At 44.2% G+C, this 24,740-nt stretch overlaps 1 protein-coding gene across 6 annotated transcripts in view; it reads left to right on the plus strand.

Annotated features, from left to right (window-relative positions):
- The first annotated feature begins 9,580 nt into the window (after positions 1–9,580).
- Positions 9,581–24,740, plus strand: part of SLC8A1 (solute carrier family 8 member A1) — a 149,073-nt gene continuing 133,913 nt past the window's right edge. For 5 of the 6 annotated variants that reach the window (XM_074928759.1, XM_074929327.1, XM_074928914.1 and 2 more), the window contains exon 1: positions 9,581–9,644. In XM_074928759.1, coding sequence (XP_074784860.1) covers positions 9,592–9,644 — 53 coding nt within the window. In that variant the 5' untranslated portion in view covers positions 9,581–9,591. The remainder of the gene's footprint in view (positions 9,645–24,740) is intronic. The other variant, XM_074929080.1, reaches the window with a different exon arrangement.

The raw sequence follows: 24,740 nt of genomic DNA on the forward strand, positions 1-24,740 counted from the left end.
CTCTTTTTTATGCCTCAGGAAAAGAGTGGGGATGTTGGGGGCAGTGCTGATATGGTGAAGGCCAGCACTTTGCCTCACATGGCGAGGGTCTTCTTGGTATTAGGAGTAGTGAGAAGATGAAAGTTGTCTCTGATGCCTGAGATGCTCCTGAAACATCCTCTCTTGAGGAACATCTTCCCAACCACAAATGCATGGTTCACAGTGGGTGAGGAGAGGCACTTGACCCAGGGCCAGTCAGATGTTTCACTTCTGAAGGCCCAGAGGCCACCATTTAATCAACTCACAAAAAAAGAAGTGGCTGGTGTATGTTTCTGACAGTACAAAGTGAAGCAGCAGGCAAAATCAGCTTCCTCCTTTACATTTCTGACCTCCACCTGAGAGTGAAGCAAACATTTTGGGCAGATAGTGTTGAGGAAAGGAAAAAAATAGAAAATGTAATCACTGATCAGACATGCTGTGTAAGACTGCTGCTCTGCCAGCCTGGAGCTTGCTTTCAGACCCTTGAGAACATGAAAGAAATTATTAACCATTACCTAGTAATTATATTAATTGCATATTAAAATCTGTCCTGTGTTGTATGTACTACATTAACAATATTAAGCAGCCATATTTGAAGCATAAGCAGTAAGAAATTCTGTTTTCTCCTCTGCTTTTCTCACTCTTTCCAGACAGGCGGTGAAGCAGAAAGCCACCCATGGTAGCTGAAACAACTCTCACTTCTCTGAGCAGAAGTAAGAAAGCAAGAGGCTTGGGATGTCCCAGAGTTGTGCACTTCCAGCTTTATAGCCCCAGCACTGGCAGTGTGAGCCATTTCATGCTTTTCAGTGGAAAGTGATAGTTTTAGACTTTGTATTTCAGTTTTACAGGCCATGAAACCCTTCTGAAATGTTTCATCCTTGACAGGTTTATGGGCAAAGGTTTATCTTCCTTTAATACTCATCACGTTCATGCACAAATGACCTGATTTTAGTCACAGTAACGCTGACATACCCTTGCATCACTCTCTGGATTTGAATATTTTTCTACTTCAGTTTGTACTATTGCAACAGAGGGGTGTGCAAAGAACTGCCCTTTTCCAGACCCCATAGCTGTAGCTGCTGCCTCCAGCAAGGCTTATACACATCCAGGAGAGATCAGAGCCTGAAGCACAGAGATGCCACAGTGAGACTGGAGACACCTTCCACTGGGAGATCTCTGCAGCCTCTAAAAGGAAAGCATTAACAGAGAATTTCAGTTTTGCCCGTTGTCTTCAAACACGTCCATGGTCTCGTTGAACTGAGTCGCACACTGCAAGTCACCAGCTTGCCAAACTAGGACATTCTTTTGACTGATGTAAAAGGTAGATGAACAAAGCTGTGAGGATGTCTCCTGCTACCCATCTATGAATGGAGTGGGGCATGAGGTTGCTAGAATTTGTGGTGAAGGGTCAGCAGAGCAGTGCGCAGGCCAGAGAGTTCAAAGGGATGAGGAGCAGGACCATGTGGCATGCCCAACACAGCTGCTTTGCTATAGTGAGACACTCATGCCTACAAATTGCTGAGAAACACTGGGCACCATGAACATAGAGGGGTAGGTACCATGAGGGAGGCTGTCAGAGATGGAAGAAGTGCTCAGGCTGCCTTAGGAGAAGCCTTTCCTCCACTAAGGAGTTAATAGCATGCATCTCTGGTGGTGGTAAGAGAAGAGATAGCAAGGTCAATGGAGTATGTGCACATGGAATCTCTTGTCTCAAGGGTATTCAGGTGTCACCCCAAGAGTTCTTTCCCTACCCTTCAGGTAGGAGACTTCGCAGAGAGCCCCAGTGCATCTATGGACTGTACAAGGTTGACAACACCAGGAAGAAACCCAAATCTCTTCAACAGGAAGCATGATCTGGAATGAGGGGTGCTGCAGCAAGCAGTGGGCAGCTGCCAGTTATTCCAGCACAAGCATGGGCTGGGTTTTCTGCTTCTGGACTGACGTCCCCTGGGAGCCAAAGCTTCTTGCTGCAACTGTCTGGCCAGAAGACAGCATAAGAGGGAGACCACTGACACACTGAGGAAAGTATTACTGGGAAAATGTGAGGTGTGAGGAACATCTTTGCTGGGGCTCCCACAGAGGTGCCATCCCCTCTGTCTGTGAGCATGCCTGTCTTTGTCAAGCTAGCATGGAGCTAGTGCATAACGGTGGCTGTGGATCAAAGTATATTTTCCCAGTGAAAGTGATTTTGCTGAATTTAGACGCTTTAATTTTAGCAATACTCATCAGTGTCTCTTCATCCTGATTACAATGTTAGTCTCCAAAAGCACTGTTTCCACAGAAGTGCTGATTAATGTTATCACACCAACAAGCTGATGAACAGAAATGAAAACACTCCAGAAAAAAGTTGTCAAAATCCCGTCACCTCAACATGACTTCAGGAGAAAGGGAGCCCCCTAGCCACACTCTTCCTCCCACAGGATGGAAAACTCCTTCCTAATCCCAAAGGGCTAAAAATGACCGCTGGGATTCCCAGGATGACGGACACCTTCAGGAGAAATTCTGTGATGGAGCTTTCTTCAGATAAAGCCCCACTTTTATCCTGGCAGGTCCACTGACCTGGGTGGATCTGGTCATGATTTCGTGTCAGGGCAAGAAGCCAAAAGATGGGGTCTCCTGTCTGTTCAGAATAAGGGAGGATCTGGCCATAAGCAAAGTGTAGAGCAGCTAAATTTCTGAAATTCACAATATTCAACCACCCAGAGCTCCAAAATCCCTTCTGGCTGCAGAATGACTGGCAGAGCTGGGCTAGTGACATTCAGTCATGGCTGAACAAAATCTGCCCTTGGGTGCCTGTTCCTAGATAGTTTGCTGTGATTGGAAGTGTGCAATTCCATTCTTTCTGTCTCTCTTCCCTTCATCCAGCATAAGACTGTGAATATTTTGAAACCTTGTTGCTTTGATACACTTCTGTCACGTTTGCTCATGTTTTCTGGGACAGATTAATTTTTTTGCCGTAGCATTTGTTGCATGTACCACCTGCTTCACTGGTGAAAAAAAGGATTGTTTCTCCTAACTGCATTATAGCCCTGCTTTAAAACCTAGCAGAATAAGACCTATCTGTGCTCTGTACCTCCAGTAACAGACAGAATTTTCCCCCTAAATCCAGAGAAACACAACAATAGAAACAAAGTCTTGTCATTTCTGTTTTGCACCGGAACGAACCATAACAGAGAAAGGCCAAATGAGATACCCAGCTTCTTCCTGTAAAACAAGCTTCCAGTTGCAAATGCAACCTGGCCCAGGCATCTGTGGAGCAGTGTTGGTTTTTATAGGAAACAGTCAGCACTACCACAGAGCAGCCCTCTCCCTGCACTGTTCTTGTGTGCTGGCTGTATAAAGCAACTGGATTGCAGGATTAGCAAAGACCTGAAGCTATAAGCAAGGGATGGTCTGTAGGCAGAGGCAGTGAGTTGGACTTAAGAGCAATGCAGCAGGAAAAACCATGTGAAAAAGAACTTTCCACTTTCACATCAAGTACAGGTCGAGAATGATTTTTTTAATTACATGGACTCATACAGTCTGAGAGAACAGGTTGGTGTTTGCACAGTGAACAAGAGTACCAGAGAGGAAGGAGGTAAAGAAGTAGCTTAGACCCCGGTGGTGGTTAGGGAAGAAAAGAAAGTGTGGTGGTTCTGATCCACCGAGGGGCAGCTGGAGAAAATTTCTATGCACTGTAAAAGCAGCACCTCCTCTTTTCCAGGATCCAATGCAGGTATGAATTTTTACTCCCGGGCTCATCTTTTGATGGCATGTTTGCAGATGTCCCTGATGATCGGGATGGGAAATTCAGAAACAAAGGGGATGTTTTATGCAGAATGTTCCCTCACTGGTAGCCAAGTGTACTGTCCTTTATAGACTGTTTGTCTCTGTTTGTGCTATTGTACAGAGGTTTCTTGGCTTCCCTTGCATAGTTTCCGTGGTGCGTTGGGTGCATTTGAAGCATATTATGTTACAGACAGCAGCTCATTTTAACGTCTCATGAATTGTGCCATCACCTCCCTGCCCTCTGCTTCAGGCACACAGCAGCTGTGTGATATGTACAAGAGATATGACTGCCACAGTGAACTCTGTGCAGACTCATGTGGCTTTTATCAAGCAAGTGACAGTGTTATCAGTATTGGGCCTGATCCTGACCAGGTGTAAAGGGCTGCAGACACTCACACCAGGATGTTTCCAGGAAAACAAATAAATCAAGAAAAAAAAGGCAGCTGGGTTTTTTCTTCTTTCTTCGCAGCCAACAGTTTATATTTTCCAGCTGTGGTTTTCAAGTTTTAGATGACAACCCAAATATTTTCACTGAAAACAAAACTTTCAGGGAAACTGTTTCTTTTACTTTAGTTCCAAAGGCAAAACTTTCCTTCAGCATAATTGCAACTAGTGTTAAGACACTGTGTGAATCCTCTGTTTGCTTCTGCTAGATGGGAATCTGACCTGTTGAGGCTTCAAGCAAAGAATTTCAAAATTGTCATCTCTGATGTTTAAATGTAGGCAGCTGTCTGAGCCATACATCTACCCTAGCCAAAATATTGTTCATTCCAAGTGGATTTGCTACAAATTGTCTACAAATCATTTTAAAAGCGACAGTGTTTCTTAAATTATTTTATCAAGCTCTTTAAATATTGAAGTGCTTCAAATATTAATGCTTGGCAATTCAGGTTATCCTTAGTCCTGGTTACTGCAGTATTCTGATCAGCATTAGAGCCCTGTTCTGACAGCCCTAGGATCTGAAGAGGTGGAACTAGCTAAGGGAAAAGCCATGTCCACCGCCCCCATGGGTGCTCGGCTCCAGGGATGTTCTTTGCAGGAGGAAAATGTGGAGGTCCAAAGAGCTAGGATGGTTTCAGGAAGAGTGGAGAAAAAGAGTTATTAGGCGCAAGCAGACCTACAATGACTCATGCACTATCTAAGCATGCTGCTGCTTGCATGCGTGGTCTCCAGGTCCTGCAGTGCAGGTCCAGGGTGAGCCGATATCAGCAGATTTCTCCAATCACCACCACAGAAGCCCAGTGCTCATGGGCTTTTCAGTTCCAGTCTGGCCATAGAGCTCTCAAGTGTCTCAAGTTACATGCAAATTGTAGCCCATGTTGCCGTTTCTGAATTTAGGAATATCACAGGGACAAGATTGCTGTGATCCTCATCGCTTCAGCCTCAGAGGCAGCTCTGTGGGAGAGCAGGAAAATATGAGATGAGAAAAAGCACTGCATGCAGATTTTAAATGTCAAGGATCTAGAAGCTACACCTGTAGAAACCTGAGTTCAAATGTACACAGCTAGTATTAGACCAGGTCCTCCTTCTCTTTCAGCAGAAATCCCAGAACAAAATTCACGTCTTCTCTTTTGGAAGCCAAGGAGAAGGGCTGATTTTGCTCACTGAAGTATCCCATTTGGAAATGTTGAAATACATTTTGCTTGCACATTCCCGTGCTGGTGTCCAGTAGAAGGGAGCAGGGGAGATGAGGCAAGTTCCCTGTCTTCTGTATTTACTGCACCCATCGAGGAACCAGGAGTTTTCAGGACTTCACCAGCATGTCTTCTGCATGGCAGGTTGCCCCAAACTCCAGTCCCTAGCACTGCCACAGGGCTCGCAGCCAGGCAGATAAATTGGCAGGGGATCATCAAGAGGGTTTTGATGGATCCCCGCTTTCCTTACTCCCACCCCACCCCATCTAAGCCCACTGTGTGGTATTGGAGGTTCAGCAAAATCATCATGTTCTTCTGGAGTCTTTCAACTTTGACTAATCAGGAGTTTCTGACAGAAAAGTGTTCCACTGGAAAATTTCTGACCAGCACTAATTAGCATTTTTTCTATTAGCTTTGTCCTGAAGGCACAGTAATTTATGCCTTGGTGAAATAACCACTTAATGATCACTAAGAATTGGACACTCCCCATGTTTGAGGTGTATTTGCTTACCCTAAAGAGAAAAAGTCTTAATCACTTGCAAGGCTTTACATACTTAACACAAGGAAAGAATGGCTGCCTGACTTTCTTGTGCTTTACCCGGGCACAGGCCCAACTGCATTTTAATCACTTTGCTTTAAAAACTGAGGAAATAGTGGATTTTCACTTGCAGTGCAGTAAGGTTCAAGCAACACTGGAGACAAGCCATGTATGTGGAATGAGAGATAGACCATGCTCAAAGAGTTTGTAAGATAGTCACAAGAAACAACAGGAAGACAGAAAATGACCCAGGTGCCCTAGGAGTTCATATTTCCTTGCTATTCCTCTGTCATATAACTATATCCCAAACAGAGTTTCTCACTGAATCACAGGATAATTTAGGTTGTGAGGGACCTCTGGAGATCCAGCCCCCGCTCAAAGCTGGGCTGACTTCCACATTAGATCAGGTTGCGCAGAGCTGTGTCCAACTTTCATAGCACATAATGCTATATAAATGCACCTGAGCAGCACATCTGAATGTGTTGAAGACAGCAGCTGCAGCCTGCCCCTCCACCCTTTCTCCCCAGCAAGTCTTTCTTTTGGAACTCTGTACAATCCAAATGCAGAATAACAAGTCCCTGGCGGTCTTTGGGAAACGGCTGTGAATGCTGGGCATATGGTGCAGCTTTTGCTGCAGTGAGAATACAGCTACAGGGTCTCCCAGGAAAACAGGCAGCTATATTTAAATCAGTCTTGCAAAATCCACATTGATATTCATAAAAGACACTTCAACACCTCTTTGGTGGCTTGAAATTGCAGCACACAGCACGGGAAAGAGCACCAGTGGCTCTGAAGACTGGGGCCACATTTTGTCTCAAGGCTACTGCCTGTGACAGGTAGAGGATGGATGGCACAAAAAAGCACGGCCTCCTGGATCAGAATCCTGGAGATGCAGCACAGAGTTGCTTAGTGAAAAGCTGAGGGGGATTTTCCCCAGGAGGATGGGGAGATCCCCGTAGCGGGGCTAGGCCTCAGCAGACGAAGCCCCACCACCCTCCTCTGGCTCAGGCACCAATTCTGATCCCCGGCCTGCACTCGACAGCTCTTCTGCAAATCTGTCTGGTGCCAGGTCAGATCGGTCAGAGCGGTCTCTTACCACCAAAGGTGGACTTTCTCCTAAGTCCTGCACATTTTGGGGAGGTGGGCACAAAGCTCAGTGGTGGTTTATTTCCATCTCCCTGTGGCCCACTTGGTGCTTGGCAACACTGCTGCCTATTTTTTTTTTTTTTTGCTTTAGGAAAATGTCTTTTACCTTATCACCCGCATGTCCTGATAGAAACTTTGAGTGTCCCAGCAGAGCCGAATGGAAAAGCTCTTGATGGAAAATATGAGAAGCTCTTTGGCCACTCTGTGTAGGGAACGGAGTTCAAAGAGGATGGTGTCACTCATCCAGAGAGTGATACATGGGGGCCGTGCAGAAGGACAGATCAAAGCCAGAAAACAGCCTGCCCCCTTGACTTTGTGGTTACCAAAACTCTGAGTGCAGCACTATCGTGTTATTCTCAGTGCTACGTATGTTTTTCTTCAGTTACACACACCTGTGGTTTTCAACATTTCCTTTGTAGAAAAGGAGGACGCATGCAATGAATTGAAGCAAGTCTTGCTTTCCTTAGCCCAATTTGGTTAGCCCTAAAACTAACAGGAGTAATACATGGAAGTCAAAAGACCTTTGAAACACAAATACACTCGCACATTAGTGCCAAATCTTGTTCGCTTTTTATGCTGGTTTGTGTCAGCTTCATGTCCATATCTGGACAACCTAGTAAAGCATAGAAATAAAATCACATGAATAACCCCAGTGAAGTCAAAAGTATTATTCAGTATTTAAAATTAAGAAGGAATTTATATGCTTTGCTGAGTCATGTTCTTGTTTGTACTAGAGCATAGACCTCCTGAGTCACCTGTCTGACAGGCAACAGTGGCATATATTCCCATTCAAGCACCCTCCTAGGATGAGCTTGGATTCTGATCTTGAAAGGCCAGAGAAACCCCAGGACAGATTTCCAGAAGGTGTATTTCTCCTTCTATTACTTCCCACCACCCCAAACAACCAACACCAATCATTTGGCTGGCGTGCTAGAAACCAGAGAGTCCCCTTCATGCTTACTCATCTTTTGCTGCCTGTTTCATACTTCTATGGGCCTTCTGTTTGCTCTGGGATGGAGGGGTGGGGTCCCAGGACAGCTGTCTTGGCTCTGGACACTGGGTAGATGCTGGAGACTTCCCTGGATCCCCATCTACACACACACACACACACACACATGCTCTAATTTCTGAGACACCAAACAGTAGGAGTCACGTATGCTATTTGAAGCAGTATCTCTAATTCGGAAATTTGTAATATAATAATGCAATCATGTAGTTTATCATTAGTTGTAGAGGTGGAGCTACTGAGCCCTTAAAAAAACTTCTGTTCTGCCAAGTGTTCAACAGATGTTTAGGAAAAATCTCAAACATTCAAGGTAATTCTTGTATGGGAATATACACGGAATTTCCTTCTCCTGCAATGAATCAAAAACACCAAGTCTGAGGATGACATTTTCAATGCAAGTGGCCTGAGTATGGGCACCTACATTCAGCCTTAGATATCTAAGTGCCTGAATATGTCTTCCGCCAGTTTTCTTTCATTCAGGGAACCCAGTCTGAAGCAATCCATTAGGTTCCTAGTATTTTCTTTACTCCCAGTTGCCACTATAACATACAATAAGAGTGACATATTCTTAGTCTTGCCCTTTCACTGTAGCCCTTAACATTCCCATTTGAACAGCAGAGATAATAAAGAGCAGAGCTAAGGTTAATTATGCAGCTACTTTCCTGACCTGTGGCACAGGGCTCCCTGGGAACATTTTTGTCCTTTATCAGCCTTTTTTGAAATGGAAATTTAGGAAGTATGGAAGGTAGGAAAGAGAACACAGAGTGATTTATTCATAAATACATCTGCAAGGAGGTTCCAAACTGCAGCTTCCACTCTCCAGTGTTTCAGGCATGTCCCGCAGCGGCTACTGTAATGTCAGAAGAATGCATACTCCTGCTACTGCTGCTAATCTGGGAGCAGTCACGTGCCTCTTCCATAATCTCTCTCTCTCTCCAGAAATTTGACTCTTAACCTTCCCTTGCTACAGACATAATGTATATTGCCTTGACATGCTTCCAAGTAAGAAACATGCAAAACCCTGACCTATAAGCAAAGCAAAGGAAAAAAAAAAAAAGTTCTCAGAATAAAATTATGTGAGCCTGCAGGAAAGGGAGAAGAGAAATCTGCCTTGGTCATCTCTGGTTTCCCTCACCTAGGAATTTGAAAAAAATAGCAAAATATTACTCTGGGGAAAAGGAAGAAAAGAAAAGGTGTTCTGAGGTGCAAATCAAAAAAAAAAAAAAAAGGGGGGGGAGGGGAGCTGGCAGATATCATTATTTATTTACTTTTGCTCATTTATATGTCAGATGAAGCTGAAAGCTGCCAGATAGCTTCTTTTCGACAGCTTGAAGTTACTGTTGAGAACAGATCCATGTATGGAAGCAAAAGCAGAAAAGAATAGATAAGCTGAGATCCAGCTATGCAAACCATCTTTAGAGACACTTAAACGACATGCACCCCAGCTCCTTTCTTCCTGGTAAACTTAGAGACAGTATCATATGAGGGCTTTTTTCCATTCTACTTTACCCACAACTGCTGAGACTCAGCTGGGGTAAGTGAAAAGCAATTCAAGCATTTCTGGGGAACACCTAGGTATTCAGTTAGACTGACATCCTGAGAAAAGCTGTAAATCTGGGGCTATGGGATGACTCAAATAACTGGATAGCAGTTAAGCTCTCTGAGTAAGGAACATGACATAACAGCTTTGCCACTGGAGGGACAGAAACTTTTCAAGTGTCTGAAAGAGGCAAGAGAAAAATGTTGGAAAACAAGCATGTTATCACTCATGAACTGCATTTACAAACTAACTGATGTTAGAGCTTCACTGGACAGAGGGGCAGAGGGGAGGTTTCCAGTGTCGAGTCCTTTTGTGTTTTTATTTAGAAAAAAAATCTTAAAAATAGATGAGGGCTTTTTTCTTCTCTGGTCTGTCCTACTTTCATTTTGAGAAACATGTCTCGTTTGAGTTGAGCTGACTGGACATTAGGAAGAACTTGTTGTAAACGTCTGTTGTTTTTCTTGGCACTGGAAGGCAGTTTCTCAATGTTTCTCTGTAGATTTGAGGTTGATTACATCCTGTGCAGGGATTTTTTTTATACAGTTCTAACTGCCATTACAGTGTTGTGAAAGTCAATGCCAGCGAAAACAGCTGTGTGCTATTGTGTATATTTCCAAAGCACAGAAGTAATAGCTCTGCTTCAAACTAGCACTGAAATGTGTTAGTTCTGTGAACTGGGCACTGTCAAAAAAGTAGAGTATGCCCTTGGCAGAAAGGCTTTCTCCATGGACGTGTTTTGTTAAAAAGAACACAAAAAAGCTTTTTGTAGCCTTAGCTTAAAATCTTGCTGGTTTGCAGTGGTACAGTTAAACCTGCGATTTTTCTTTAAATGCCACAGAATGTCATTTGGGTAACGGTTCATGTGCTTTCAGGTGTTATAATACCGTATTCGTACTCCTACTGCAACGGGCTGGGTAAAGCTATCTCATTTTTCAGGTGGTTAATAGACTGGAAAAAACGTTAGAGCAGGTGAAGTGAAATTATACAGAAAGAACTGGAAATAATATTGGGAATATGACTGAAATTGTAGGAGATTTCCAGAGATATCAAGGATGATTGTAAAGAGAAATTACTAGACCACAAATGTCATAAAAGTTTCCATTCATGAATGAAAATGCTTTCCCTTGTAATTACATAAGAAGAACATAATGGCACTGTTTGCTTGTAACTACATAGTCTGCAGGACCTTGAGTACAGCCCTTGTTTCCCCTTATTTAACTAGTATTTCCATGGATATTCCCACATTTCTCATTTTTATACTCACTGAAATACAAATCTTCTCTTTGTCTTGCTTTCTTTCAAGTGCTCAAATACTCAAAATTAAGATGCAGCTGAAATTTGTCTGTGCCAGGCAAACTTTTGATTTTGTTGACAGGTCCCTTTTAAATACATATCACCTTGTCTATAGAAATGCTAGCATAGAAATTAATCTTTAAGTAATTGGGGTCAATAGATGGCTTTTCAATTGCTATTGCAAATAAACCTTTTTGCTGTTATTGCTATTAAAGAACACTTCTGCATTTCACACTTACTCAGATTGCTTCTATTTTCTGTTGGATATGGTTCTGTTTTATAGGTTGCTGTCAGCCTGCTGATAGATAAAAGCTTTTCCCCAGTTTTATTTTTTTTTTCTTGTCTCTTTGAGGCTATAGACTATGTGCTTCCCTTTCCCCAGAGACAAAAACTAGCTGGTGTGCATGGTCCCTGAGCAAGGCATTACGCCACAGTTGCGTTGGGAAGAGGATGCCAGGATGGAGCTGGAAAAGCTGAGACCTATTTAATTTGATCTTCCCGTTTGGCCCAGGGCCTGGGTCAGTGTGACCCAGTAGAAAAAGCCACGGTGTCAGGAGTCATCACTGGTGCCCAGTCCCAGGGCAGACTGCTCTTTGTGCCCATCTCCTTCCCTCCCTCCACCAAAAGCATTTTCATATTCATTATTATTTTTATTATTATCAGTGTACTGGCTATTACGAATGTTTACTATTGATTAGTCATGGGTATCGCTAGTGGTTTTTTGGTCCCTTGTGCAAAGCTGATGGGATCTCATTCAGAGACCCTAGATATGAATATAAATAGTCATATAAAGCATTAGCGATAGTATCACTAACATGCCTTTTACAAGTGACTAGTTATTATGAGGAGCGCAGCCTCCGAGCATCCACCACAAGGTCCTCGCATGCACCATTCTTAGACAGAGTGCAAGAGGGAGAAGGGGAAGGGGGAGCTCTGCTCTTTCTCACAATCAGAGTGAGGATGCTGAGCTGTCGTGGCAGAACAAAACCCAGGAGTCAAATAACAAGGACAAAGCTGAGCTCAGTGCTTATTCTTGCTAGCTGTGGACAAGGGTAAAGCTGCCCTCACTCACCCTGGTGGCACTTGGAGCAAGTAAGAATGTTGTGTGCCTCATACAAAGAGCCAGAGGCACACAAGCCTACCAGGCGCACTGGTGGTTTGTGTTCCTAAATCTTAGTGGCTTTCAAAAAAAAACCAACACCCTTAGTTTTTGGACAGCAGGTCTGAAGCAGTCTTTGCACAGACATCCACAACTGGTCCCTGAATTCAGAATTTCTTGTGAGAAGGGGTTTATAGTGTGCCCAAGAAGAGAGCGTACTCAAACCACAAAGAGGAGAGCTACACCATGAAGTCGCTCAGTAAGGGTTTCACAAAGTGGATCTGGCTTGAAGTAAGTTCACTAAATATTCTCCTCCTTCAGACAACTTCAATATTTTTATGGTGATTCCTGAAGCATGGAGTTTGGACACCATCTCTGGTTTCAGTAAGTCAGAAGCTTAGCACAGATTCTGGGGACACACTGGTCCGCTTCTCTGGACAGATACAATTTAATGCCTGTGTTGCAGAGAAATGGGCTTTATGTGATGACTCTATCTGTTCCCAGTTTAGAAACCTGCAGACCCATTTGCCAGTTCAAATCCGATTTGCCCAGGGAATTAAGTCCTGAGAAATATGATGTTCAAAAAAAACCCTGAAAGTGGGCAGCTGTCTTCTTTAGTTTTCTTGCTCCCAAACATGATCTGCCTATTCTTGTCTCTCCTCCTTGAGGGTAAAGAACAGTGGTCTCTCTGGGGAGGGTTTCACCAGAGGACTCACAAAGACAGGCAGTTTTCTAGAAGGAACAGCATTTTGGGAAAAGTTTGTGTTTGCAGGCTGCAAGCACCACATGTAAAAATACTGTAGCATGTACCGTGGTGCTTGCCACTTGCAATCTCATGAATAGCAGCACAAATATTTCCAGTATCTTTTATGCACATGTGGCCACAATCCTTTTGAATACAAGCAGAACTTTAGATGGGAAGTGAAAATAGCCTGTGTTTTAAAGAAACTGTGCTGCCATTTTTGTTTCACTGTGTTAAACTCTGGGCCATTCAGCCTCACAAACTTTTTCTTCTTTATAAAAATGTTGTGTATAATAACTGACCACACAGCATGGAGAGATGCATAAATAACCCTTGATGGCCTCTGCTGGTCTAAATCCAGCTGTCATTTCTGGTCACTTACAAACATGAACTACTCCTAAATTTCCATCCCATGACACAGGTTGCCTTAATGACAATCTGGAGACAAAATAGCTCTGGATGATACTAAGTTTTTAGATACTCGGCATCTCACTAGAAAACTGAACCACGGTATTGTTGAATTGCGCTCACACAGGAGGAATCCCAGTGCTAATGCAGACAAGGCATTCAGCAAATGGAGAAGGCCTCTTTACAAATTCAGGAAAAATTAGTCTGAGTTCAGAGTTGCATGCCCCTGAGCTAAAAAGCTCAGTTTTAGAGGTGCCCAAGATGTTTTCCCTAAGTGGTCAGCAAGATGTGCCAGCAGGCTGGCTAGGCACATGGCTGCAGAGATCTGCTGTTCCAGCGTCCTTCAGACAGACTCCAGCCATGAGCCTCACTCTTCAGACCCACCATGTGCTGATCAGTGCTGCTATAGAAAGAGGCAACAACATGACAGTTTTAAGCAGTGGTGGTGTTTTCTGCTGATTTACAGGTAAAGCAAGCAATTTATGGGTTAACTTTCATTTTGGAGTTGATCCTCTAAGAAACTCAGTATTATTCTAGCAACACATGGGGGAAAAACATAGCAACAATACAGTAAAACTGGAGGTTTTCAAAACTTAGTTTATTCTTATCTAGGGCTCCAACCATCACTGTGATCTAATCATAAATGTATTCTTATTGCATGGGGTCACTGCAGGGCAAAGCTGAAGTTGTTTTGATTTCCATACTTCAACATATTTGGATGTCTTTTATATTTAATGCTGAACTTCCTCATGAGTTTGGGATGTTTGTTTTTAGGATCTTTACCAGATCCTTGGAATGCTGAACTCTGGTGTTTCTAACACAAAATGCAGATTTCTATTTGTGATCTTTATAGCTGAGCGTTTTCCAGAGACATGGGAAGGGAAGGGAAGGGAAGGGAAGGGAAGGGAAGGGAAGGGAAGGGAAGGGAAGGGAAGGGAAGGGAAGGGAAGGGAAGGGAAGGGAAGGGAAGGGAAGGGAAGGGAAGGGTTTAACTCTGGAAAACTTTGCATCAGTTTACTTCTGCAGAAAGGTGGGCATAGTTAGAAGGAAGATACCGAACTGGGATTCTGGAAAATATCACAATTTGGGTAAAGGTACAGTTGGAAGACATATGCCCCAGACTAGTTTGTGTTCCACTCAGCTTAACAATGACTAATGACATGTCTGTAAATACCTGAAGAGGATAAATGCTCAAGAATTTCTGCCAAGGAGTGTTGTTCAAGTATAGATTTTCCCCTACCAGACTGGGAGATTCAGTGCATGGGTTGTTTTACTCCCCATAGGAATATACTTTATTGAACAGTGTGTAGAGCCTTTTTCCTACCCTCAGCCTCCCAGTGCTTTCAAGCCCCTCATCCTCTGCAGGATGAGTTTCACCAAAAGTTTTGTGCCTGGGGTGCTTCCCCGGTTATCCCAAAGACAGAAGTATGCCCTGGACATTGCAGACTAATCCCACATGACACTACTGCACACCATTCTCCTGCTCTTCCAGAGAGTTGTCCTTCCTTTCATCAGAACATCAGAATGGTTTTTCCTTCCCTCTTATCAAAAGCAAGAAACTAGAGGAAAATGTGAAAATGGAAAGAAAAAAAAAAAAGGAAAAAAAAAAAATGGAAAGTGTAAGAATGTGGCCTGCAAATCTATTGCTGCCTTTCTATCATTCTAACACATCAAGGCCTCCTTGAGTCCCTGTTGGAAACTGCGGCACATGAAATGTTCCCTTTTTGCTTTCGTCTCTACCTAGAGGTATATCAGACACTCTTCTGTTGCAATATGGCCAGAATGGGGTCATGGTCTCCTCTTTGTCAGCTAGATGGGTCCCTGCACACTGCCTGGACACATGCTGCCATCCTGGGTACCTGTACAGCCCCTAACTCACTGGGAGATGGGCTGGGATCCTTTGATGCAATCTACCTGAAAATGCTCCTCCAGGCAGATAAGTCTTCCAGGCGATGGAGAGATCTCACAAGATGCTGAGTTTTATCCGTAATGTTTAACAAGCATTAGGAAGCTAGGGACAGGACATGAGCTCAGCGGAGGTGATGGAGGGGCCTGGCCCACAGCGATTTGGGCAGAGCTTCAGTGTGTCAGGCCTCGGGCAGAAGCCTAAAGGGTTCTGAAGCAGACAAGGGGATGTGCTTGTCCACCTGAGGCAGCTCTGACCACTCTCAGGCTTTCTGCAGGGGCCAGGGCTTGATAGATCAGTCTTATCTCTTGCCCACCAACCTCTTCACCCTTCCAAAACAGCTTGTTTTGATGCCTGTTTCCAAAAGTAGCATTAAGGTTTAGGCTTTAGTGTGGGAATAGTGGACCTTTCTCTTTGAAACAGCCCCCTCCCGTGCTGATTCCCAGCGTCAGCAATTGCCATGTCCGTACACAGGAACAAAGAAGCAAAACCAGGGTGACATCTACTTTCCCAGCATATAATTCTCATCTCATTGTTTTTGCTGCAGTTTGGCAAGCATGGTATTAGAGACACACCATGTTATCTTTTTGGCTTACAGAAAGACTCCAAGCAGAGATCTTGTGATTATGCCCTAGATGTGGCAATAAACATTTGGATTTGCTGCTAGCATCTTGAGACTGCCAACATGTACACAGTAAAAGTAAATCCTTCCTGTGGCCACAGACCACAACATGCTAGTGATCTGCTGTATTACCCTGTTCTTTAGTGAGTCATTGTCAATGCTGAGAAATACACTCAGTTGAGTAAGTTGCTAACAATAACACTGGATGTGAGAGACGAGTGTTTGTTTTATTCTGGTGTAACTTATTCCATATGGTCCTTTACAGCATGTTAAATGTTAAGTCACTTTGGCCTGCCAACTATTATTTCAAGATGACCTCCAGGATTTAGCCAGCTTTTTAGAGCATAACTATTTGAAGTAAGACCTTGAAAGCATCTCCTGTCCAGGATAAATGCCCCTTTCAGGAGCAAGACAGATGTTCTGTATTGCCCTATATTTAGATGGATAAGTAGGTCTCCATTTTTATTGATTTTCCAGAATAGTGATGATTACTGCTTCTCCGCTGCCCTGCTGTTACACCTTTCGGATGTAAGCCACATGTTATATCATAGTTCTGGCACAGGGCAGAAGCCATAACCTCACCAAGGAACTAACAGAGGTTTAACTTCTAGCATTTACCTCCCATGTGTGTTTTGACAAGTTGCTGATGAGCCAAATCTTTGTGGAAACCTTCTAGCAGGTTTTCCAAATCTTCTTGGTGATGTTAATTCATGGGCAAAATAATGCAAAAAGAGAGATACACAGCTGTGAAAAGTGTCCTCATTTCACTTTCTGTTATACATTATTCAAAAGTTTAACACAATGCGCTCCAGCACCACAGTGGATCCTTGTGTGATGTCTGGCGCTTGTGTTCCTGCCATGTTCTGTACTGGGCCTAGTGCACAGCACAGCTTGGAAAACAAATGCATTAAAAAGTTTCTCTTGTTTTGGAACACTTTTTGCCACTGGTTATAGAAAATAGATGCTCCAAGAAGCATCTTTCTTGATAACTGAGAGATTTGCCTTTTAGCTTGAGTTGCACTGATCTGAAGTGAATTTCTGAGAACAAGAGTAACCAGTACTTACAGCATTTTAGAGCCTTGCTGATAACCTCATTCTTCCCCTGAAGTGTGACATATCTCCAGCTTAACCCAGACAAAAGACTTAATCTTGAAGGTTCTCTGCTGTGACTGTGTATGAGGATGTCTATGATCCCGTGGAGGAGAACAGTGTGTACAGAGCATGCATGTTTTATTATTGGAGAAAACTTTGTACTGCCTGCCATTGAAAATCTGCTTAGTGGGTAATGATTTGTCTGTTCAGCTACAAATCATTGGGTAAGATTCAGGACATATCATGAATCTTTTAGAAAAAAAAAGTTGGTCCCTTTCTAAACACTTGAGAATCTCCATTATAAATTACTAAAGACCCACCTGAGGATCCATAATTCAGTGACAGTCCTTGCATTTTAGAGGCTGGGGCAAGCCTGTCCAGGAATGCACCTTGTTTCATGTATGCCTGGAAAGTGCCTTAATGTGTTAAAATGCCTGAAGATGTACCTCCATGATAATGCACTAGAAAGCTTTTGGCCCTTGACCCTTCATTTCAATGTTCTTACCTTAAAAATAACCAGGCAGACTAATTTTAAGCATGCTTTGACGCACAGACTAGAGGAATGCTACAAAACAGGAGTTTGTAAGCATTACAAGCTGTGCCACTACTCATGTTTTCTAGACATTTTCTGTCCCTGTTGATAAAAACATACCTGATTTTAACATTCTTCTCTTTGAAACACAGTCTGATTATCTTGATCATGCCTTGATGTATGCAGCCTACAGAAAATTACAGAACAAGACAAGTTTGAAGACTCTAATCTTAATAAAGCTGATGTTTTGCCAGCACAAACTCCCTGCCTTCATCCTGAGTTGTAACTTCATTTCTTGTTTCTGGAGTGGATTTTTTTTGACACTGTCCTTTCTTTTGCGGCTGTCACTTGTGCAGAGATTCACTTTAGCTAGTTCTTTCCCCCTGAAAAACATCTGCAGGAAGGCACTGTGGTGAGTCGGGTTCTTTGAAGAGCTGGAGGTGTGCTGAACATGGCAGATGTGCGTGGCCTGATTGACTTCAGGTGAGCTACACACATGTGTAGCTCATTTGTTATGTGGTTCCCTGTACTAGTATCAGCTATTGAACTCCTATGTTGCCATTGTCTACACTTCAGATCCTCTGTAGAGTCAGTCAGGAGAAATTGCAACTTGAAAGATGGAGTCAGGCTGTCAGGGAAGGGAAGGGCGATGTGCTTAGGTAATACCCTTCAGGGGTTTTCTCATGAGTCGCAGAAAAACAGCTCTCATGAATCCCAAAGCACCCCAAGTGCCTCCTGGCCATGAAGTCAAGCTGAACACAAGAAGAGGGGAAACAGGAGGTTTATTGTCCTGCTGCAAACTGTCGTAATTAAGCACAGGACTGACCAACAGCCCCCAGTAAGTCCTGAGTATGCCGCTTGCTTTACCTTATATTCTGGTTTTGCCCCTTTTATTCTTCCCAGGCTCTGCTTCTTTACCAAGTCTCTCTCCTCCCAGACCACCTGTATTTACTTTTCCCTCACTGGCCCCAGGTTTCCTGACTTCATACACTTATTTTGTGCTCATGATATGGTTGCCTTGGTAATTTCTACCTCAGTCAGCAGTGAAGCTTGTACCCCGCTTTTGTTATATGCAATGTTTCTCTTTTCTACCGTTTTCCATGCTGCTGTCTACTTAGTGTAGCTACTGGTCAGGGGTGATCAGCTGCATATACATCACTCCTCTTCTTACCATCTGCAGGTTCTGGTAGCTTCTCATACCCTGACTTCATGTTATATCTTACATAGCCATAAGTCAGGGTTAACCAAAGACATTGTTTTGTCTTTGCTACGTGGAACACCCATGTGTGCTCTTGTGCTAGCCTCTCATTAGTGTGGCAGTTGGGTCAGGGAAGGCTATTTGTCTGCAGGTCTCAGCTTGCAGTTCACAGTGAGACAGGTCCCAGCAAGGCAAGTGAAAGGAACCACCATGGCAGGACGGATGTTTCCAACACAAGCTTTCCTGTGCTGCCAGCTCCTGAGAGCATTTGGGTAAGCTTCAAGGTTCCTATGGCTGAGCATGAAAAATTAATGGAAGAGATTGCTAAGTGAGTTAAATGGCTATGAGCCTGAAATAAACCTTGACAGGACAAAACCCAGGTAGGATATATCATGGACTTCAGAGCAGCAACAAGCTCTCTTCCCCATTGTCCCACTGGCTAAATGGCTCATCTACCCAAGAAACTGGCTGCCAGCCTGGAAACAAGGTCAGTCTGCTCCCAGGTTGCATGAGCTTGGATAGCATTGCCACTTAGATCTGCTCTCCCAGAGTGGCCTAATTTCTAGTGCCCTGATTGTTTTCCTACACTAAATCTTTGTTCAAAGCCTAAAGGCACGTTTTTCCTTTCAACCTACTAACCACAATGGCAGTTTTCTTTTTATGGTGTGCTGAATGTCTCCTGATTGTTCATCTTTCATATATGTCTTCCTGATGCAATGATGTCGAGAGCTAGGTCACCTATACCTGATCTGAACCGAACAGAGGTTTGCTCACCCTGGTCTTAAACCTTTCTGTGACATAGACTTCTCCCTCTCTGAAGACAATCCAGCTGCCTACAACATTTCTCTCATGACTGCAGAAAGCTTTTCCTCCTGTCAAATTTCAGTGTCCCTGCCTGAAGTTTAATGTCCTGACTTTTTATCTTATCAACAGTAGGAGTGGGAAACTTCTTTCAGATTTGCAAGGATATATGTCTTCTTTTGACTTGGCAGTCTGCATTCCTTCAGTGTTTCCTCTTGACTCATGTCTTCTAGACTCCCACTTCTCTTATCTCTTCCCACTGGCAGCTCTGAAGCTGTTGCCTGCCTTCCTGATGTCACTGGTCATATAAATACAGCCTCTGGAGGCTACTGATGCCATATAAAACACTGCTAAGAGCCCTGGCACAAATACCAAAATACCACACTGGTGTTTTAAGGTTCAGGGGCCAGAAACTTTCTTAGTGACTGAGGTGCACATAGAAAAGAGCTGAATGAAAGAGGAAAATCTGTATTCACATCAGCCCTGCTAAGACACTGTCCCACCCACCAAAGAGATGGGAGCACTCACAGAAGAGCAGGAGTTCATCTGAATAAGCAGAAACACAGAGGGAAGAAGTCAGATCTTGCACAATCTGCGTTAGGAAACATCAGCATGCACGCACACACACACATCCATGTCCTTTCTGTACATACAGGGATACAGCCTCAGAACCTAAGCAGTTTTGCCAGAAGCTGGGAACAGCTTCCCATCAGAGCAGAATATTTTTTTAAGACACTTGGGTATTTCTAAACACGAAGCAGTGTAAAGGACCATCTTGAAGAATTCTAAAGCATCATCACAATCCAGAAAGTCATGAAAAAGCCATTCAGCTCAGACCAGCTTTTGAACAGGCAGTGTTTGAAATTCCAGGGAGAGAACAGACTGGCATGTGATAGCATGGGGTATTTGAAAGGAGAATCTGGTCTCACAAATGGTGTGGTTTCATTTCTCCAAAATCTCCAGCAAAAAACCCAAACTCATAACCATTAAGTAATCTGGAAGTTAAATCTGGTTTTCTTATGGGGGATCTGGTTTTCTCTTTTGGGGATAAATTCTCTTTACATGCAGGGCTTCAACTACAATGTCTAGGACATGCAGCATTGGTTACTGCCTCACCACTGCTTGAGCATGCAGCACAGAGAAGACAAGCATTTTTGATCTATACATGTGCAAACAGAGCAACTGTGCCAAAATAGCAAGATCTGCGTGTGCACCAGTGGGAGTCCATGTCCACTGGACTTGCGTCTAAGCTGTGAAGGGAGCTGGGATAAGAATCTTGTTGCTGCCTCACCTGTTTCAGAGACAGTCAGCCAGGAGCAAGGGCACACATCTACTCCAAGGTGCCTTGGCAAAGACTGAGGAGCACAGAAATTCCCCCAAATTCCCAGAAATTCCTTGGCTCCACTCTATCACTGGGACTCAGGTGCTAATTTCTGGCAGAGCTGGTCAGTGCTGGAGAGACATCTAGCAAGGCAAGGCCACTTAGAGTTGAAACGACACAGAGCTGGGGCAGAGGTTGGTAAAGTCAAAGCAGCAAGAAGGCAAGGAAGGTTTCTGACCACCTACAAGGACAATACAGATTAGAGCCCATTATAGTGAAGACAACTTTCCCTTTAAAAGGAGTCATTTCACATTCTCTTGCCTAAGGGGCTTGGGTTTTTCAAGGTGTCCCAGCAGCTTTCTTGACCTGGACTGTATAAGTAAAATATAAATAAGGTGCTTTGCGCAGCTGAGGTCAGTCACTTCTCACTTTTAATAAAAAAGTCTGTTTTCCCTGGAATACCAAACCTCGCTCAGGGCTGGCAAACAGAGGGTACAGAGGAGGCCAAATTACCTTCACAACCAGGGGCCGCAGCTGGAGTCATGCACTACATCTGATCCATCCTGTGTCTCCCACTGATAGCAACGGGAGCCCTGCACACAGATCAAATGGGGGATATGGCCTCATGTGGACACCAGAGCAGCAGAGGAAGCATCACAGCCCTCAGTTTGAAGGACACAGCTCCCAAATCTTGTCACATTACCACAGTATTTGCACTTTTTTCTTAAAGTCCCAGCTCCTGAAATCATATGAGTACATATCATTATTTCATCTCTCAATTTTTTAACTTACTTCTGGTTACCAAGTAAATTGGAAAATATCACATCTCTAGGTTTCAAAAGCAGAAGAAAATCCAGAGAACACAGCATTTGTTGATTTTTAATTCTGGATTTTGGTGGATTTTTTTTTTTCAGCCACATTTTTTCCAGGCCAAGGCAGCCTTGGGATGCTGGTGAAAAGAGATGAAACGTCAAGTGGAGAGAGCTAGTGCCTGCTCAGTTGTAGTGTTGCCCTGGGGCTGGCACACTGCAGCTCAATGGCCCCTTGCAGGACACTCATTTTGAGGCAACAGAGTCCCTAGGCTGTTGCTTTCAGTGGGAAATGCATTTCAGTTGACCTTGTATCTTCATTTTTAGTTCCTGTATTCTGCAGTTTTGTAACAGCAAAACAAGGCTTCATTTTTTTTGGTGGGAAGAGATGTTAAGGGACAGGCAGTTCAGCAGGGAACATCTGGTCCTTCATTTTCCAGTCACAGTCTAGGAACTGGTTTCTGCCTGTGAAATGGAAATGGGAATGAGATGCTCGTATTAGCATGCACTGCTGTTGAGAAAAATGACAGCTGTCAGAGGCTTCTGAGTTTCTATTCCTTTGAGAAGAGCGAGGAGACAGTTTGCACTTTGTACATCTCTTACATTAAGCCCAGTCACTGAAGTCATTCTGCACATATATTGAACTTTTCCTGTATATCCCTGATGACCAGAAAGCAGTTTTTTCAAAAAGAAAAGTGAGATTCTGAAGCAGAATTTGAAGAGAAGAGTGTGTGGCTTGTTTTGTAGACTAGATGTTTGCAACATACATGCAGCTCTCCCCATTTCCAAGCTCCCTAAATTCATGTCCAGCCCCTAAAACTAGTTCTGCTTTCAACCCCCACATAGCAGGGGATTTCCAGCGCAAATACTCTTTTGTGTCTGCCACACACAAGCAGTGCTCTGCAAAATTTGGCCAGTCAATGCTGCTTCCAGGAAAACTCTCTACCAAGCTGTTAAATGCTATGCTCATCAGTTAGTGCTCTGGATTTGTTGTTCAAACCTACCTAAAACACAGCCTAGAGCAAGTACTTGGGGAAAAGCTTGAAAGAAGCACAAGCATGGTTTTGCAGGCTCCCAAAGCATTGCAGTGAGAGCAAACCATATGCTGCCAATTTTTCACAGGCATGCCAAAACATCTCATTGAGCACTGCCTTCTCGCTGGGGTATTGTCTTTACTCTCAGTTTTCCAGGGGTAGCAGACACCCCCTGCATCCAAGACCTCTGGCTGGCCAATAGACAACTGTTGTGCTCAGAACTCCCTGGGATCATCAGGATTCAGACTGTACAAGCTACCTGAAAACAGCTAGGGAGGCACTGCCTGGAGAGCTCAAAAAGAAGAGTATGATGTGCAGCACACAGAACTGCCCTTCCTATTCACTGCCGTGTCCCACTCCATCCACATTTTTAATTGCCTGAGTTATCCTTCTAACAGCAAAGGCAGGTTTGAAGATGACAGTGAAAGCAAATGCTCAAATTGCTGGAAATGATGTTTCTGAGAATCTTTTTTAGAAACACCCCTCTCAGGGATCTCCAGGTCTCTGCCAAGAACATGCAGAGGAGAGCCAGAGAAGGTTCAGTGGGCACAGGCTCACATCTGCTGCAGCGAAGAGGAAAGGCAGATGGATGGCAAGCCAGAGGTGATATCCCATCTGCTCATGCAGGATCTCTCTGGCATCTCCAGAGGGACTCAAGGAAAACTATGACCAGAGATAACTAACCAATGAGGACTCCTTGGTTATCCTCCAGCATTATCTGAACCTACAAAAGCTGGAGCAGAGATCAAAGCATCCCACTGTTCCAGACAGGGCCAAGAAAGGGTGGTAGGACAGCTGCCTAGAGGTGAGCGTGCTGTGAGCTGAGCTGAAGTCTGAACTTCCCCTGAGCACTTGTCTTTTTTACAGGGAATATAAGGAAGGAATTTTTCAAGCAAGAGATGCCTGAGGGTTTGTGTCCCCCTCCTCTAAAATGTGCAGGAGATCAGATATCTTTCTTCACAAGGCATTGAGCAGAGAATTAGCCTGCACCTTTCTGTCCTGTGCTCGAGTCTCCACAGCCCACTAACACCATTCTTTGCAGGGAGGAATTGTCTATCTGCTCTGCCTATGTAGACAATACCTGGAAACCTGCTTCAGCAGCTGCAGAGGGATGCAGGCTGCTGTCAGGGAGGGCTGTGCATGTGCATGAATGAATGAATGAACCATTCATTAGTATTGGCATGAGAATCTCCATGATTTTGAGACTACTGATGTGTGGTTGTAAGTGCATTTGCAATGGTAGGTGTACACTTGCATGACTGCAAAGAGAAACAGAGAAAGAAATGTAGCTGGAGCAAACACCTGCCTTTCCCAGCACAGCCCAGGCTGCAATCGTGATGAAGCATGGATGTGCCCCCACTATGGCAAACTTGCTGTGCCAGCACATGAGCAGTCTTGTTGCCTTTTTGCCTGGAGCACCAGGAAGAACACAGGAGCATTTGCTCAACTTGTCCAGCAGATTTCATAGCCCATGCAGAGCTCTGTGCTGTAACAGCTACCAATTCAGCTAGTTTGACTGAGAAAAAGCAGCGTGAGCTATAGCCACTGCAGTGTGGAGCAGTCCTATAACACAGTATCTCCTCTCATTATTTGGGCTCACTGTCTCCCCTACTCCCTGACTTCGACTCTTGCTTTCAGAGCCCAACTCCACCTTTCTCTTGGAGCCTCTGAAAGATGAAAGTCTGAATGGGCCTAGAAAGGGGTGTGAAAGGGACTGGGGAGTGGGGGACATCTTCTCCCAGCCTTATATCCATCCTAACCAGTCACTCTTCAAGTAGATGAAAGCTGCTCTCAGGTGCAGGTGGGATAATGCTGCATCTCTGCTTCACCTTTCTGTTCCAGTGCCATTAAGGTTGGGTGATACAAAGGGTTGGTTCATTTGCGTGGACTAATGAGCATCACCACAAACACTGACAAATTTGTTTTCTTCAACTCCCCTCAAATGTCACAAAAATCCCTCAGATGAAGGGACCTTTCTGAGGCTCTCAGCAGGAGGCACTGGGAGACAGGAACATGTCTCTCACGCAAGCTGCAGAGAGAGGTGGGTTGGGAGGAAGTGGGGACATGCCTGGCTCTCTAGAGAGCAGCTCACCAGTGGATCCCCATTAGCAGAGTCTTGGTGCTCCAGAGGAGCTGTGTACCATATTGACTGAAAGAGCTGGGAAGTAGGTCAGCAACACAACTGAGGGAAACGGGGAGCTTTTGGGAGAACTTTGTGGCTGACAGCTAATCA

The sequence above is a fragment of the Athene noctua genome, chromosome 1 (assembly GCF_965140245.1).
Source record: "Athene noctua chromosome 1, bAthNoc1.hap1.1, whole genome shotgun sequence".
Lineage (NCBI taxonomy): Eukaryota > Metazoa > Chordata > Aves > Strigiformes > Strigidae > Athene > Athene noctua.